We start from the raw sequence: 17,430 nt of genomic DNA, 5'->3' as shown, positions 1-17,430 counted from the left end.
GTGTCAAGAGCCAAGGCTTGGGAACCCCAGACTGTGTGTTGTGGTACTGCTGGCGTCTAACCAGCTGAAGCCACATAACTTGCCATTGTTATTGCTGTCCGGCAAGCTTTCCCGCTGCTTGCCCAGCTGGGACCACGCTGCCCGTTAGGTACAGGGTGAACGCAGGAGCTGAGTGGGAGGATTCCCTGACCCCAGTGACTGGTCTGCTATTCCGGGTCCTGCCGATGAGCCCGACTGGCCGTGCTGTCACCTTGTGCCTGTCAGTACTGCGGACCCACCTGCCTCAGGGACCAGACTACCGAAACCGCCACAGAGGGCTGACTCGATTCCGACCGTCCATTGCCAGTTCAGTCCAAGGAGACCGACCCCGTATTGCCCTGTATTGCGGCTTGTGTCCTGCGGGGGGAGGGGAGGGGAGGGGAGGGGAGGGGGGGCGCTGTTGCCTGGAAATCCTAGAGATAGATTGTTGCAATGAAATGTCCTGGAGGGACACATCGCGCTGCCTCATTCCGGACAGCACTGGCGGCTCCTGTCCTGCGGGGGGCGCTGTTGCGCTGCGCTGGCGGCTCCTGTCCTGCGGGGGCGCTGTTGCGCTGCGCTGGCGGCTCCTGTCCTGCGGGGGCGCTGTTGCGCTGCGCTGGCGGCTCCTGTCCTGCGGGGGGCGCTGCGCGGGCCGCGGGTGATGCCATCTTGTCCGGGGTCAGGAGAAGAGCTGTGGCTGCGGGGCCTCGGGAGTTGGTACCGTCTCGGCCGCTCAGTCCCTCCCTCCCTCCCTCCCTCCCCGGGGCTGTGAGGAGCCGCAGCCATGACCCGTCGGCCCGCGCGGAGCTGAGCCTCTCCCCTCGCGGTGACACGGCGGCTGCGGGAGACTCGAGAGGCCGAGAGGAGGTGAGTGTGAGAGAGGCCACAGAGAGAGAGAGAGAGACCCGGGGGTGTGGGGACGAGGGGGCGCCCATAGCCGGGCTGGCGGGGGTCTGGGGGGGGGGGGGCGTCTGGGGGGGGGGCAGCGTCTGGGGGGGGGTGGCTGGCGGGGCCTGGGGGGGGGCAGCGTCTGGGGCGGGGGCCTGGGGGGGGGGCAGCGTCTGTGGGGGGGAGAGCTCCGGGGGGGGGGGGGGCAGCTCCTGTGGGGGGGCGCTGGGGGCAGCTCCTGTGGGGGGGTCTGGTGGGGGGCAGCTCCTGTGGGGGGGGGGCAGCTCCTGTGGGGGGGGGCTGGGGGGGGGGGGGAGCCTGGGGGGGGTCTGGGGGGGGGGGGGGGGGAGCTCCTGTGTGGGGGGGGCGGGGGGGAGCTCCTGTGGGGGGGGTCTGGTGGGGGGCAGCTCCTGTGGGGGGGGGGCTGGGGGGGAGCTCCTGTGGGGGGTCTGGTGGGGAGCTCCTGTGGGGGGGGCTGGGGGGGGGGAGCTCCTGTGGGGGGGTCTGGTGGGGGGGCTGGGGGGGAGCTCCTGTGGGGGGTCTGGTGGGGGAAGCTCCTGTGGGGGGGTCTGGTGGGGGGCAGCTCCTGTGGGGGGGGCTGGGGGGGGGGAGCTCCTGTGTGGGGGGGTCTGGGGGGGCAGCTCCTGTGGGGGGGGGGCTGGGGGGGGGAGCTCCTGTGGGGGGGGGCTGGGGGGGGGAGCTCCTGTGTGGGGGGTCTGGTGGGGGGCAGCTCCTGTGGGGGGGCTGGGGGGGGAGCTCCTGTCGGGGGGCGCTGGGGGGCAGCTCCTGTGGGGGGTCTGGTGGGGGAGCTCCTGTGTGGGGGGGGCTGGGGGGGGAGCTCCTGTGTGGGGGGGTCTGGTGGGGGGCAGCTCCTGTGGGGGGGGGGGCTGGGGGGGGGAGCTCCTGTCGGGGGGGGGGGGGGCGCTGGGGGCAGGTTGTTGGGGTTTGTCGTTGGGGTTGAAGTTTACAGCGTTGTTGCCTCTTCTCCCCCATTTGTAACTTGATGGATCAGGTATTGCACAGCTTTTAATCAGCTATTAAGTCATTCAGAGTGAAGGTGGAAATCGTTCTGCTTTTGTCATAAAATACCCCAAACGGAGAGGTGGAGACGACTGCATTTTTTTTTAAAACAAAATGTTTTTGGCTGATGTGAAAACTCCTCCTGAACCTAACATGCGGGACATCCACCAAAGCAGCCATTAATCAGTTATTCCTGCTTGATCGGATTTAAATTATTCATCCTCCACTTAACCTGGACATTGACAAAGATGTTTGCAAATGCTGCCTGTGCGGGCGGTGGTGAAAAGAATGAGAATGTGATTGATTTCACGTGTATAATTTGTGTACCAAGCAGTTAAAGGTATTTAATAACAAGCCTAAAAGGTAGTTTTACTTTCAGACATTGAAACGTCTAGATAAGGGTGTCATGAGACAGTTCTGTTGTTTTGTTGCTAGGGTGGGGGAAGAGGAAGGAAGGAGATTTATATTTAAAAGTACAAGCATTCCAAAAGCATCCTTATCAAGTCTAAAAACAAACGAGTCCAGTAGTTTTGTTTCCGCACGTAAAGTTGTTAAACATTGCAGTGTTGTTTAAACGGTGGACACGAGAGAGTAACAAAAAATGTCATTTTCCCCCTAATTTTGCTGGTGCTTCATTTGTTATCACAAATACTGTTTAAAAACTTGTCAAATCACTTTGCCACCGATGTATCAAACAGCCTGTGAAAGATTCGTGTTGTGTTTGCCTGGCAGATAATTGCCTACAGAATACAGTTACTACAGTGCAGTAAATCCTGTGAAGTGCTTTGAGATGTTTCAGTGACAGTTAAGGAGTTATATCAAATGCAATGATTATATATTATGAGATTGCAAATGCATCAGGTTTATATTTAAGATATGGAGTCCTGTAGCTCAGTGGTTAGAGCACTCGCTTTGCAAGTGAGAGACCTGAGTTCAATTCCAGGCACAGGGCGAAACCTTGGGCAAGTTTCCTTACTCCACACGCCTAATAATAATCCCTCCAAATTGGTCATTTTCAATCTACGACTGTTTGTGGACATTGCTGTGCGCAATTGGCTGCCGCGTTCGCCCACAAATATACAGTTAATTCACTTTACAGTATATTCTGTGAAGCGCTTTGGGACGTCCTCCCGACGTGAAAAGCGCTATATCAAATGCAAGGATTATTATTATTATTATTATTTGCAAGCGAGAGACCTGAGTTCAATTCCAGGCAGGTCAGGGCGAAACCTTGGGCAAGTTTCCTTACTCCACACTAATAATAATCCCTCCAAATTGGTCATTTTCAATCTACGACTGTTTGTGGGACATTGCTGTGCGCAATTGGCTGCCGATTTGCCCACAAATATACAGTCAAATCACTTTACAGTGTGTTCTGTGAAGCGCTTTGGGACGTCCTCCTGATGTGAAAAGCGCTATATCAAATGCAAGGATTATTATTATTATATATATGATTTTGTGAAAAAGTGTTGTTGTTAAGCAATATAGGTATTGAAATTATTCTGTATCTGTTACATAAACAAAACACTAAATTAATCCAATAGAGAAATGCAGTTTGTTGCCACCATTTGGAGTTGCTGTAGGTTTATAAACTGACTATCTGACAGTTGATACCATTACTCTTAAGATCTTTAGCACACAGATGTCTGTTTCAACGCATGCGATAATCCACACATTCTTTATCACACCTATATAATTGTAAACTGTCCTATGACAGCATTATCTTCACCAATTGTAAACTCAAAACTCTAAAATTTCCCCTTCAGTGTCCTCATGAATTTAACTCCTCTTTCCTTTTTACTAAGGTACAGTTTCACTGGCTCTAAATACCCTCTGTTACCTTGCACACCATTTATTTTTGAATATTAATGATGAGTGTCACAGGCTATGAAAGCCATGGAACATAACACTGAGGAGGCCATTCAACCCATCGAGTCTGCTCTGCCAGTTTATTATAATATAATAGTAATCTTCACATTTGGCATTGTGCCTTATCACGTTGTCGAGGCATCTCAAAACGCACTTAACAGGAATATACTGTTAAGTGATGTGACTGTATATATCTGTGACCAATAATTCTGGATCTTTTAATCCCACTTCCCGCCTTTTCCATACCCCCTTATACTTGCTTCCCATGTTCCTGTCTCCTTTTGAAACATCCCAATTGATTGTGCCTCTCCGACCTTCTGGACCACTGCATTCCACATTCCCACAACTCTCTGTGAGAAGAAATGTCAAAGGAGCACACAGCTGATATTGATTCCATTTTGACCTGGCATCCACAGTTTTCAACAAGAGCAAAAACCATGACTTGTCTCTTCCTCTCTACTCTATTAAGGCTGCTAAAAGCTATTAAAATAATTGTGGCAAACTATGTTGTGGTAAAGTATAATGAAACCTTCATCATTGGCCACCTGGTTTCTGCCAGGATGTTTTGTCCTGTAAGTAATTTGTACAATTAATTTTTTTTTTGCATGTGGAGTACAAAGATCTGTTTTTTGATATTGATTGATGTAGGTAGGGAAACTCTTCATTATAATAATAATCTTTATATATTATAATAATTTGATATAGCGCCTTATCGCGTCATTGAGATGTTTCAAAGTGCTTCACAGAATATATTAGAAAGTGTATTCACTGTGTATTTAGTGGACAAAACGCGGCAGCCAATTGCACACGCTAGTGTCCCACAAACAGCCGTGGATTGAGTGACCAGTTATTATTTTATTTATTATCCACCAATTCCAGTTTTCTACCATGAAGGGGCATCACATTACAATGCTGGATGATCACAATTCTGCTGCAGTTAATATGGAACCTTGTAATTTAATATCTTGTGACTTTTTTAAAAATCAAAGAATCAATGGTGCCAGTCATGATAAAGATCTGCCTATCCAGTAACCTAATACTGTACTATATACATGAAATAAAGGGATCGTTCATAGGCATAACCTCAGGGCCTTACACAAAACTAGAACAGCTTGACCTGAGATATCTACACTACTTTTAATAATAATTATAATCTTTCATTTAATATAGCGCCTCCTTGTCCTCCTTGACATTTCTGCTGCCTTCGACCACTCTATCCTCATTCACCGCCTCTCCTCTCACCTCAACCTTCATGGTTCTGTCCTTGATTGGTTCAGATTGTACCTCTCACACCGCTTCCACTTCATCTCCACAAACGGTTTCTCCTCCAGCCCCCGCACCATCTCGTGTGGAGTTCCTCAGGGCTCCTTGGTCCCCTCCTCTTCAATATCTGTATGCTCCCTCTTGGTGACATGGGGTCAACTTCCACATGTATGCGGATGACACCCAACTCTACCTCTCTGCCTCCACCCTCGACTCCACGACCACTGCTGTCCTGACAGAATGTCTGTCGGATATCAAGTCCTGGATGAGAGCTAATTTTCTTCAGTCAACAAGACCGAGACTCTCATGTTTGGCTCCCGTCAGCACCTCCTCACCTCAGGCATTGACAGCTCAAGATCCTGGTCCTCACCTTTAAAGCCCTTCATGGTCTTGCTCACCTCTACCTCTGCGACCTCCTAACCCCTACCATCCTACTCTCTTCCTCCACTCAGCGCGCTCCAGCCTACTTCACTTCCCCCACCACGCTCGCCACACTATTGGTCTCATCCCCTCCCTTGCCTCCTTCAAGACCCTCCTCTTCGACCGTGCTTTCGATCTCCCTGCTTCCCCACCCCTGCCCTCCCCCCTACCCCACTCCCAGCTCAGCTCCGAAACTCTGTCTGTCCAGCGCCTTGGGACATCCTTCCGACATGAAAGGCACTATGCAATGTAATTTTGTTGTTGTTATCACATCTTCAAGACGTCTCAAAGCGCTTCACAAAATGTACTGTAAAGTGAATTGACTGTATTTTGTGGGTAAAACACAGCAGCCAATTGTGCACAGCAGTGTCCCACAAACGGTCGTGGGAGGTTATTCACAGATAGAGAAACACACATGTTGATAGATTAAGAGATATGAGCAGCAAAAGGAAGATAAGACCAAAATGACGCGGCCAACACAAACTAAGGGAGACTGAAGCAGAGATAGTTTTTATAAAGAATGTTTTATCGAGTGGCCCCAGACCTCTATACCAGCTTCTCTCTTTCTCTTAGTGACCAGGATTTAATCAAACTCTGTTACGGGAATCTTAATTTGATTCCTAAATCTCTTGTTTTCTGGTGGGGCGTCATGTACTGTAGTTGTATACTCCCCCGTTTGCTCTCCTTGAAAACTGTAAGACAGTTTACAACAGCCCACACATTTTCTCTGCTTATCACAAAAGATTGAGGAGGCCCCTCAAACTAGTGTAACAAACTAGTGTTACGTAATTATTGCATTCTTAGGTTTGAGTGTTTTTCCATGCTTTACAACATTACAATCTTTATTTTATGTTGATATAGAAATCGGAGCCACAGGTGAACTGCAAGCCATTCAAGCTAAAGAAAATAAGTTCTGATATTGTACTAAGGAAATCTTATTTATTTTTCCTTCAATTTTTTTGGCAAGGATAATGATGTATATTTCAGTCATTTTTGTACTTTCTGTTAAGAATTTTAAACCTGGTACTACTAGTGTTGGAATTTGGTGCCAAGCTTTAAAAGTGGGCTTCTGATTCTTATACAGCACATGTACCTTAATTAATCTAATTTACTGTCAGCTATGAAGTTAAAATGGATCATGCATTTCACTTAATGGTGGTTGGTGCTCGTCTGAAACTGTTGGCGCTCACTCAAGCTGGTTCTGCAGGTTCTGCTTTACAGGAAACTTTTGTCTGAATAACAAAACTAGCACTGATGTCTAATGAAATGTGAATAAGCTGGAACTTGCTCAGCATTGTTATGTGAGATACTAAACGCATGCTTGATCAGGACCTTTTTTTCTTGCCAAATTGTTGCACTGCTGTCATCTCCTGAAGGCATTTGGCTCCTTTTTGCTTCATTTTCAACAATGTGGCTTATCTTTGCAGCTTAGTACAGTGTTGTATGATCAAGGTAGTTTTACCTAGTTGTACTTCAGACACGTTTTTAGGTGGTACTCTGAATAATTGTGAAACTACGGTAAATCTGAAGTAGGAATAATACAACATAAGCCATTTATTTTATGAAATTAGCATTGGGCCTTGCTGAATCATTTATTACATCCATTGGTAAATGTACACATTGGGGGGAAAAACATTCTCAAACAGTATTAATCTGTGAAAAAATCCTGCAATGAGATCATTATCATTGAGTTAGATTGCACCCTAATGTTAATGTGAACACTATGTGGCCACCTAATGCAATGTGGTTTTGTTTACCTGTTATGAGTGATTAATCTAGGATGTTCCTTCTATGATCCAATCCTACACTTAGGGTTGTCTATTAATTACATATTTGTAATTTTCAGAGTAGGATATTTTAACTAGATTTCATAACCCAATAGTTTTGTCAGGGCTGCTGATCTGTGCTGTTAATCTCAGCATTCACCTACATTAGATCAGATAGAACCACTTGTGCCTGATGCCTCTACATACATCTTCTGCCGTTTGTACCTTTGTTATACTTGTTGAGCCCTCAAAGTAAGGTGTGTGCATAATCAACAAGATACAATGTAAAGTTTTATTTGTTGTGACTTAACTTCGGAAGAGCACTCCTATACCAATGGAACTTATCTTTTCCATTTAAAACATTGGCCATTTTTGAGAAGCATCAAGCGTGCTTAATAATAATATTAATAATAATCCTTACATGTGTACCTTTCGGGTTGGGAGGCGGTTCAAAGCTTTTCACAGGGTATATAGTAAAGTGCAATAATTGTGTTTTGTGAATAAATGTCAATTTCATGCAGTGGACGTATAGGGGCAAAGAACTAACTAATTTGCATAGCTCCCTATTACTCAATCCTTTCCAATTCTGCAGCCAACCCTGCCCTTGGCTAACATTCTTACAGTCTACAATAACACTCAGTAAATAGGCATAGTGATTCCACTCTCTTTCTCCAATAATATATTTTGCAATGTATTACTGGAAGTCCAGATTGTTAGAGGCTGTCACTGTGGACAGTAATAATCACATGTACTAACGGAGTTATCTAAAATAACAGATTTATTATTTATGCTTTTAAGTTAAAGAACAGTAATCAGGCTCAGATAACTGTGTTTACAGAGTAAAACCTGGATGATATATAACTTGGTGTTTCAATAATGCTTTCAGTTTATTACCTTATACTCACTTTTTGGTTTATTTTAATTTTAAGCATTGTATGTTGGTTTCAAATTCATACGGAGGAGATTGTGAACCATGAGCTTGATGTATGGTGATGTTCATAATATGATGATTAATTCTAATACAACTGCAGAGGGTATACCATGAACAATTCAGTTGATGAGAAATTTATTGGACAAAATGAAATTAATACATAAATAGATTTGACCATAGTATTGACTATAATAAATTAATTTTTCAGATTTTCTGTGTTTTCTAAAATAATACTTTAGACCTTAGTATTTTTGTATTCATTATGCTGGCATTTTTTTTGCTGAATTTGAAACTTGAGCAGCTCTTACAAAATGATTATATTTCAGAAATGGATTATGTTTCTGTTCAGTATTTAACTCTAAGCCACTAGTGAAGTACATTTAGTTTCATTATTGTGATTGTTTGACTAGGTTTGTTTGAACTCATAGACGCACCTCTTTTGCAGCTGGTCAATATTCCCTTCAGCAACAATCATCTTTCCACTAACCAAGCCAAGAAAAGTGATCCTCCTGCTGAGAGTATCCAAGAATAGGAAGGAGAGAGTTAGGAATAGATAAAACTGGACACCTTAGTGAGAGCTGTTTAAGGATTTATAATTTGGGAATTAACCTGAACAACATTTACTCGTATTGGAATTTATGCAGGTGAGCTATATCTACTTCCTTTAAAAACTGTGATTGTCTCTTTTCCACCCTCCCCCACCCACGCAATGAGATTGAGAGGTACAATCTGAGATTGTGATCAAAAAATTATAGAGATCATAGCGTAATGCCATCCAATATAACAACCAATTGATGGTGGTAATTTTGAGTGAAATAATGTCCCTCATTTACTGAGTTTATTGCTATAATTCAATATTGATACAACTTTTTCATATGGCTTTCATGTCGGGACCTCCATGGTTGCATACTTCAACTCACCAAGCCAGTCAGGAACCTAGGTGTCTTGTTCGACCCTCAACTGTCTTTTCTTCCCCACATCCAAGCCATGACCCGCTCTACCTTTCCTCACTGCCATAACATCGCCCGACTCCGCCACTACCTCACCCCTCAGGCGCTGAAACACTTGTTCATGCCTTCATCACCTCCACAACGACAACAACAACAAGATTGCATTTATAGAGCACCCTTCACGTCGGGAGGACGTCCCAAGGCGCTGGACAGTTGGGTTGGGACCCGAGCAGGGGGGAAATGGTCAGGGTGAGGGGAGGGAAGGGAGGGAGGGAGCGAGGAGGGGGTAGAGAATCGAGAGGGGAGGTGAAGGCATGTCCAGGCTCGACTGTCCAAACGCCCTGCTTATCGGCCTTTCCAACTCCCCTCCACAGGCTGCAGATAATCCAGAACTCTGCAGCCCGTGTCCTCTCCCGCACCAAACTCCGTGACCCCATCTCCCCCATTCTCGTCCGACTTCATTGGCTCCCTATCCTTCAGGGGTCCAGTACATGGCCTCGCCCCACCCTCCCTCTGCGACCTCCTAACCCCCCCAGCAAACCGCCTGCTCCCTCCGCTCATCCGGCTCTGGCCTGCTCCACATCCCCCGACCCACCCGCCCCACCATTGGCGGGAGACCTTCAGCCACTCTATCCCCAACCTCTGGAAATCAATTCCCCCCTCCTTGGCCTCCTTCAAGTCCCACCTCAAGACCCTCCTCTTCGACCATGCCATATGCCACCTCCCTTCCCCTCCCTTCTCTCCCCCCCCCCGACCCCAGCTCGGTCTGAAATGCTGTATACTGTCCAGAGCCTTGGGACGTCCTCCCGACGTGAAAGGTGCTATACAAAAGTAATCTTGTTGTTGTGTGTTTTTACTTAAACCAAATAAATATGCCTGCACAACAAGGCAAACCTATCTGACCAGGCTGAGAGATGGAAATATTGACCTTGGCTATTGAATCTGTGTAAACCTGTCCAGAATTCCATAATATTTTGAAATAGATTTTTATTGTTTGGATCCTATTAAAAATAATCTAATGCAATAATTTACAAATGGAAAGGGCTAAATTACTGTGATACGGTTCCTTTGAAAATGTGAAGTGCCCAGTTATGCGCATTCCCCTTCATAGTTGTGAACACTTTTCCGAGTGTTTACTGTCCTATGTGCATCCAAAGTGTATTTTTTTTTAAAAATCTTCATAAAAGCTATCTGTAACTCACAATTTTTATCATCCATTCTTATGGAAATTATCAACTCCAAATGATGATTCCCACAGTGGGAAATGTTTCATTCTGAACTGATTTATAAGTCATGTCTCCCAGTGGAAGGATACAAATGGCTTTCCCAACAGCTGAGTACTTGAAATCATGAGAAACGAGTGCTGGAATTTGCAGTTACAATTTGGGATTAAACACAGTAGTTCATTTCTCAAACAGAAGTAAAAATTCCAGAACTCTACAATTGCTGAGGGTTTTAGCTCTGCTGAGGGAATTATTGAAATCCAATAAATGTTACAAATTTCAAATAAATCCTTTGCTTGGATCAGGTATTTCCTTTGTAATTTGTTTTTTTATTAATCTGCCAATGGATGTCACTCATTGCTCATTGATCTTCAAGTGCTAAAGGCAGTTGTTTCAGTAGGTTTCTGTCATTTAAATATTGATCAATTATTTGTTTCTTTTCTTATAGGACCTGAGGATTTTTATACGATTGGGTTTATACTATTGAGTTTGTACCTGCTAAGGCGAGCTTTCTGAGAAGATCAACTAGAATGATCTACGAGTTCAGGTTTAATTTTTAAAAATAGATTAAGGGGATACAATAGACCTTAGATGAGGTAGATGTGTTTATCAGGCTGTTTGACCAAAGCTATTGGAGGACATTGGTTCAAAGTTAAAATCCCTTCAATTGGATTTTCATACAGTAGTACGTTACTCTTCCACCAGCCCACTCCGTTCAGCTACCTGAGGCTTGCTGCGCATTCCTCACCTTCTCCATGCCACCATCGGTAGCCAGACTTTCACTTCCTACTCCCCTAACCTCTTACCCCTTGTTTCCCACCTTAAATCCTCTCTCTTTGCATGGGCCTATGAGTATCTATCTCCCCCTCTACTTTGCTTGAGGTCCCAACCTGTCCTGTAAAGTGTTCCGAGACATTGTCCTACATGAACTGTGCTATCTAAATGCAAGTTCTTGTAGTTGGATATATGGAACAGCCTCTACAAAATACAACAGTTCATTTTTGTTATCTCTTAAAAAAAAGATGAATATCTGTTTGAAAACAGTATTGTTTTCATGTGCAAACTGGGATGAAGAACTAATCAATAATACATAGATTTCTTTGTGCTGGGATATGTGAAGAAGGTTTGAAAGTGGAGAGATGGGGTGGGAAGAATAATCAAGATTTTTTGTTTGATAATTGGGGATAGAATCCAACTCTTTGAGGAGCTATTTTATGACTTGCTATTCTTATGTTAAGTGAACAAAAAATTCTGATGAATGGCACTCAACCTGTATATTGTAAAATCTTAGTTGATCACATGAATATCATTTAAGATATCATATCATTGCAACAGAGGTTTCTTGGGTGGCTCCAAATCCGTTGTTTAGAAATAGTATTCGTTCTCTCTCTCTCCCCCCCTACCCCATGATTCAAGCCATCAACATACATGACAATACGTATGGTCTTTATGAAAGTTGCTGGTTTGTCCCTGATAATGTCATATGCAACTTACAGGCTACAGTGTTGCTTTGTCCCACTGCAGTTGAAACTTTCTAGGATCCTGATAGTGTAACAATGAATGGGTGCTTGCCTTTGCATATTTTATGTTGATCCCAGATAACAGCTCTAGGATAGGAGCTAAATTGAGTTGAGACTATAGATTTTTGATTAATCTGCCCTGAGGTTAGGAAGTTTGTATGGCCACCACTTCGTAGTAAACAGAATTATGTGAAATCTTTTCTGAGCCTATTTATAATTGCGTGCACAATGTGTTGATGAATAAACACATTAAAAACACAGGAGGGAAATATTTTATTTAAATCGATTTAGATTGCATGAATTTGTGTCTCAGTTCCCAGTGAGTTGGGTGTTTCTCAGAGGTGAAGCTACTTCTGTATCCTATCCTTATTCTCACAGTTTTGGTTTGGTTACTATATTGGTTAGTGGCTCAGTAGCACTCTCTGAGTGAGAAGGCTGTGAGTTTAAGCCCACGTGGGTACTTTGAACTCTAGACTGATACTCCAATGCATTGTTTGGAGTTTGCTGAATTGTTGGAGGTACCATCCTTAGGATTAGACATTAAACCAAGGTACAAAGTTAGGTAGGGTAGTAAATAGTGAGGAGGACTGTAACCAACTGCAAGCAGACATACACAGAATGGTGGAATGGGCTGACATGTGGCAGATGGATTTCAATGTGGATAAGTGTGAGGTGATACACTTAGGTAGGAAAAATGATAGGAGGCAATATAAACTTGGTAGCTCAATCTTAAGGGGGGTGAACGTACAGAGATCTGGGTGTACAAGTAAGCGAATTATTAAAGGTAGCGGGGCAGGTAGATAAGGCAGTAAAAAAAGGCATTTGGTGTACTGAGCTTTATTGGTAAGGGCATAGAGTATAAGAGTAGGGAGGTTATGGTTAATCTGTACAAACCACTGGTTAGGCCTCAGCTGGAGTACTGGGTCCAGTTCTGGGCACCTTACTTCAGGAAGGACATTAAGGCACTGGAAAGGGTGCAGAGGAGATTCATGAGAATGGTACCAGGAATGGGGAACCTTAACTATGAGGACAGGCTCGAGAAGTTAGGACTTTTCCCATTAGAGCAGAAAAGGTTACGCGGGGACCTGATAGACGTCTTTAAGATCATGAATTGTTTCGACAGGCTAGATAAGGAAAAGCTGTTTCCGCTGGTAGGTGTGTCTGTGACCCGTGGTCACAATCTTAAGAAATCTACCAAAAGAAGTAGAGGGGAGGTTAGAAGAAATTTTTTCACTCAGCGAGTTGTTCGAATTTGGAATGATCTGCCTGAAAGGCTTTTAAGAGAGAACTGGATAGGTATCTGGAGAAGACGGGTTTGCAGGGTTATGGGGAGAAAGCTGGTGATTGGGGTTAGTGAAAGTGACTTGCTCTGTCAAAGAGCCGGCACAGACTCGATGGCCGAATGGCCTCCTTCTGTGCCGTAACATTCTCTAAATCTATGAATCTATGAAAAAAGGTCCTGTCTGCCTGTTAAAGATCTTTTTGTACTGTTCGAAAAGGGAAGGGAGTTTCACCAGTGTCCTGGCCAACAATCCCCCATATAAAATTTGCCATTCATTTCATCGCTGTTTGAGGCATTGTTGTGCTTAAATTGGCTTCCATGTTCACTTCTAGCTACACTTTACAATAAATCCTGGAAGTGCTTTGAAGCCACATCCTGACATGAAAGACCCCTCTATCAAATGCATCTTTTGTTTCATTAATCACATTTATTGTAAATCACGTTTGCTGCATGATTAATTTTGAACTGGTTTTGAAAGGAAATAAAAGTGTGTTGTAACATGAATGCTGTTATGATAATTGCTTGCTATGTGTATGGAAAAAAGTGATGTTGAACCTGTGTTGACAAATTTATGAACTTTTGGTATTAAAATGACAAATTGTGCAAATGTGAGTGAGATACATGAACAGCACATTTAAAAGGTTATGATTGTGTGGATCATAAGACTTTGAGTCAGAAATATTGTTAACTTTAAGAAGTTTTTTAAAACTTCTTTCCTTGAAGTGACATATTTACCTGGCAGTGTATTCAGGGATTTTTTTTAAATTACTATGCAGCTTGAGATGTATTGACATAACTTGTTGAAAATATTTCCTTACTTTCTTCAAACAATGCGGGTAAAGATAGGGTTTTTGATTTTCGGTTTCAATCATAAATCCTGATTAAACATTAGAATACATTTTACATTAGAATACATTAGAATATACAGCACAGAAACAGACTATTTGGCCCAACTGGTCTATGCTGGTGTTTATGCTCCACATGAGCCTCCTCTTGCCCTTCCTCAACTAAGCCTTCTAGCATAACCTTCTAGGTTACATCCCAAATTTTAAAAAAATCAGTGTAATTTGTTGTTGTTGTTGAAAACCCCCCAACTTATAAAAAAAATCTAATTAATAAACCTTGAAAAGCCCTGGGTAGAAACTATTGTACGTTTACATTTCAACGACTTGTTTTTATATTACTGTTTTTTAGTGGTACATAACAACTAAATTCCCTTTTGTCAACAGACTTGGAGCATCAGTTGATACTTTTGAGTACAAAAGAGTACAAATGTGGGCCTTTGAAAGGGGTGAAAGGGGTGTTTTTAAAAATGCCCCCAAGAGATACTGCAACACTAGGCTTCAATCGGATTTTGTGTTGCCATGACCCTCCTGGCTTGTTACATAAGGAAATGTTGATGAATATTTTAAATACAACTACAATAATAAATTGGATCATGATGTTTGTTTAGGTCAGCTGTGATCCCATGATCGCCAACTCGAGGCTTTGTGATTCCCAAAATTCATTAAATTGGGTTGTTCTTGAAAAGAATCAGATTTACCAGCCTGGTTCTATACAGTATTGGAAACACGATGTAGGAACAGCAACTTGCAGAAAAGCGCCATATCAAATGCAAGGATTATTATTATTATTACGCTCTTCACACAGGGTATTAACATATGTGTGCTTTGAAGATAATCATGCTGTCACTTGCATCCTGCTGTACGCTTTATTCTGTTCAGAGGGAACTGGTCTTTAATTTGCGTATCATTGCTCCCTGCAAGTTAGTGGAATGTTAAAACATTTCCTGATTGTTCCGCTAATGTTTTTCATTCACTCTCTAGAGTTGCTAACATTAATTATGTACATGCTATAGAGCATAGTTCTCCAAATTACTCATATTGTTCACAAAATCACCGTTGAACTAATACATATTTAATGATATGAACAGTGTTGCAGGTGAGAAGTCAGCCATTTGTGACCCTTTTTGCCTAAGGACTTTTTCAAATGGCTTTAGAATTTTGTATTGATATATTGCCATTTACATAGAGTAGTGTCTTAAGAGCACTTTTCAGAGATGATGGCAGACACTGAGCTGAGGTGGGGGGAGGAGATAGGAGGGCGAGTGGGAAGAATCCCTGCTCCCCGTCAGCCCTTTCAAATGCTGCTGTTGAGCCCAAGGGCCTTTGCCAACATTCCTTGGAGCTGGATCAACTTACCTCTCTCTCTTTCCCCTTCCCTCCCACAAGATTTTAATTGAAGATTAAAAGTTATACATTTTTATGAAAGAACTCAGTAAAGTTACTATTAATTCACCTCAACCAGTGGCTGAGAGGACCAATAACTGTGACTCCTAGACAAAGACCTATGTGCTGAATTGCATTCAACTCACAGAGCGCATCTTTCTCAAAGCCTACTAGTCACGTGTTTTATCAATGTAATACTTCCTGGTGGATGATGCTCAACCTGTATAGTTTTTAGCACATCAGAGATATGACCTGCTGAAGAAGTCAGATGTGTTTACATTAAATATTTGTATTGTATTGTGAAATAGATATGCACAAAGAACATCAGTGTCTGTTGAGATTTCAGTCAGGCTTTCAGTACGAGATCTAGAGGTTTGAAGACATGATCAATAGAGAGCAAAGCTGAAGTGTTGAATAACTTAAAAAGAGCTGCCCTCTTTGTTTCTGCCTTTGAAGTCATCTGGGTGTATTGTAAATATAGTTAGATCAAAGTACAGTACAGGTAAATTCAAATATTTTCTGGAGAAAAGTTCTCTCAGTGAGTGATTGTTTCAGTATGTTGTAGGATGCAGCTTGAATCGTTCCTCCGGGTCTGGCCTCCTCGTCCCTTGAGTCCTCTGCTCCACCTTCGGCGGCAGTACATTCAGCCACTATGCCCAGAGGCTCTGGAATTCCCCTCCTCACTCCCTTCGCCTCACTCCCTCTCTTCCTATTATCAGGTCTCTGCTGAAGACCTTTCTCTTCAACCGCGCCTTTGGTCACCTTCCTCCCCCTCCCCCTGGCTCGGCCCCAGGATCCGTTACAGTGAAGCGCTCTGAGACACCGTCCGTCGTGGAGGGCACCATATAAATCCAAGTTGTTGTTGAATCGTATTAGGTAGATTGCCCAATATCTGCACTATTAGTGACCAATACCCTTGTGGTTATATAAACGATGCAGTTGGGTTGTGTATACCCAACAAACTACACAAAATATACTATAATAAATGGAGAATTGGGCGTTCTTATATGTATGTAAAAGTACATTTATTGTATAGTATATGGTACTGTATAGTGAATCTGTATAGTGATACGATTTCAATTAAATGTAATTTAAACACCACTGTGTAAGTTTTACTGTAGCAGAAAGGTTTAATTTCTTAAAATACAATGATCAAATTGTATTTTAAGAAATTAAACCCTTCTGCTACAGTAAAACTTACACAATTGTGTTACATTACATTTAATTGAAATCATATCCTTTTCAGATAGCTACAGGATTCCTTAGCTCTGTGGAGCTGCGAGTATTGAAAATAGGGTTTAAAGCCCTTAATTTTGCTTCCTAGCCCTAATATAGTCCTGTAGCGTAGTGGTTAGAGCACTCGTCTCGCAAGCGAGAGGACCTGGGTTTGATTCCCGGCAAGATGAAATGTTGGGAAGTTCTCTTATTCCACACACCTCTGTTTACCTAGTAGTAAGTAGCAACACAGTTGTTTGTCGAATGGCGGATTGCTTTCCGGGGATAATAATCCCTTCAAAGAATTGTGTAGAAATTGGTCACTCAATCCATGACTGTTTGTGGGATATTGCAGTGCTGCTTATTGCCTACAAAATGTACAGTCAATTCATTTTACAGCGCTTTCAGATGTCTTGAAGATGTGTTAAGGCACTATATGAAATGCAAGGGTGCACTTCTTGGCAGTTCCACAGGCAACAGGGTGGCCATCACTGGTAAAGGCTGACACTCTATCAGGGGAGTACTGCATTGTTGGAAATGCCGTCCTGCGGACGAGATGTAATTTTGTTGTTGTTGTTTTAACATTTGTGTAGCGCCTTTCACAACACGTAAGGAGTCATGTAGCTTAGTGATTAAGAGCGCTCTCCCCACAAGTGAGAGGACCTGGGTTCGATTCCCAGGCAGGGCGAAATGTTAGGTACGTTTCCTTACTCCTTACTGTGATGCAGGAATATGTTATAGAATTCAGAGAATGTAGCTTCAAGGTGTCTTAAACATCTGTATGTTGCTTAAATTTCCATCAACTGTAGCTTCTAAAAATAGCTGAATTTACAA

General features: G+C 43.4%; 1 protein-coding gene across 1 annotated transcript in view; it reads left to right on the top strand.

Annotated features, from left to right (window-relative positions):
* Nucleotides 1-224: 224 nt before the first annotated feature.
* The window catches only part of yes1 (YES proto-oncogene 1, Src family tyrosine kinase), a 42,022-nt gene continuing 24,816 nt past the window's right edge, over nt 225-17,430 (top strand). The window contains exons 1-2 of the mRNA XM_042331671.1: nt 225-369; nt 834-888. Coding sequence (XP_042187605.1) covers nt 225-369; nt 834-888 — 200 coding nt within the window. The remainder of the gene's footprint in view (nt 370-833; nt 889-17,430) is intronic.

This window comes from Callorhinchus milii, unplaced genomic scaffold (assembly GCF_018977255.1).
Source record: "Callorhinchus milii isolate IMCB2004 unplaced genomic scaffold, IMCB_Cmil_1.0 Scaffold2, whole genome shotgun sequence".
Taxonomy (NCBI): Eukaryota; Metazoa; Chordata; class Chondrichthyes; order Chimaeriformes; family Callorhinchidae; genus Callorhinchus; species Callorhinchus milii.
This window is presented reverse-complemented; position numbering and strand designations above follow the sequence as displayed.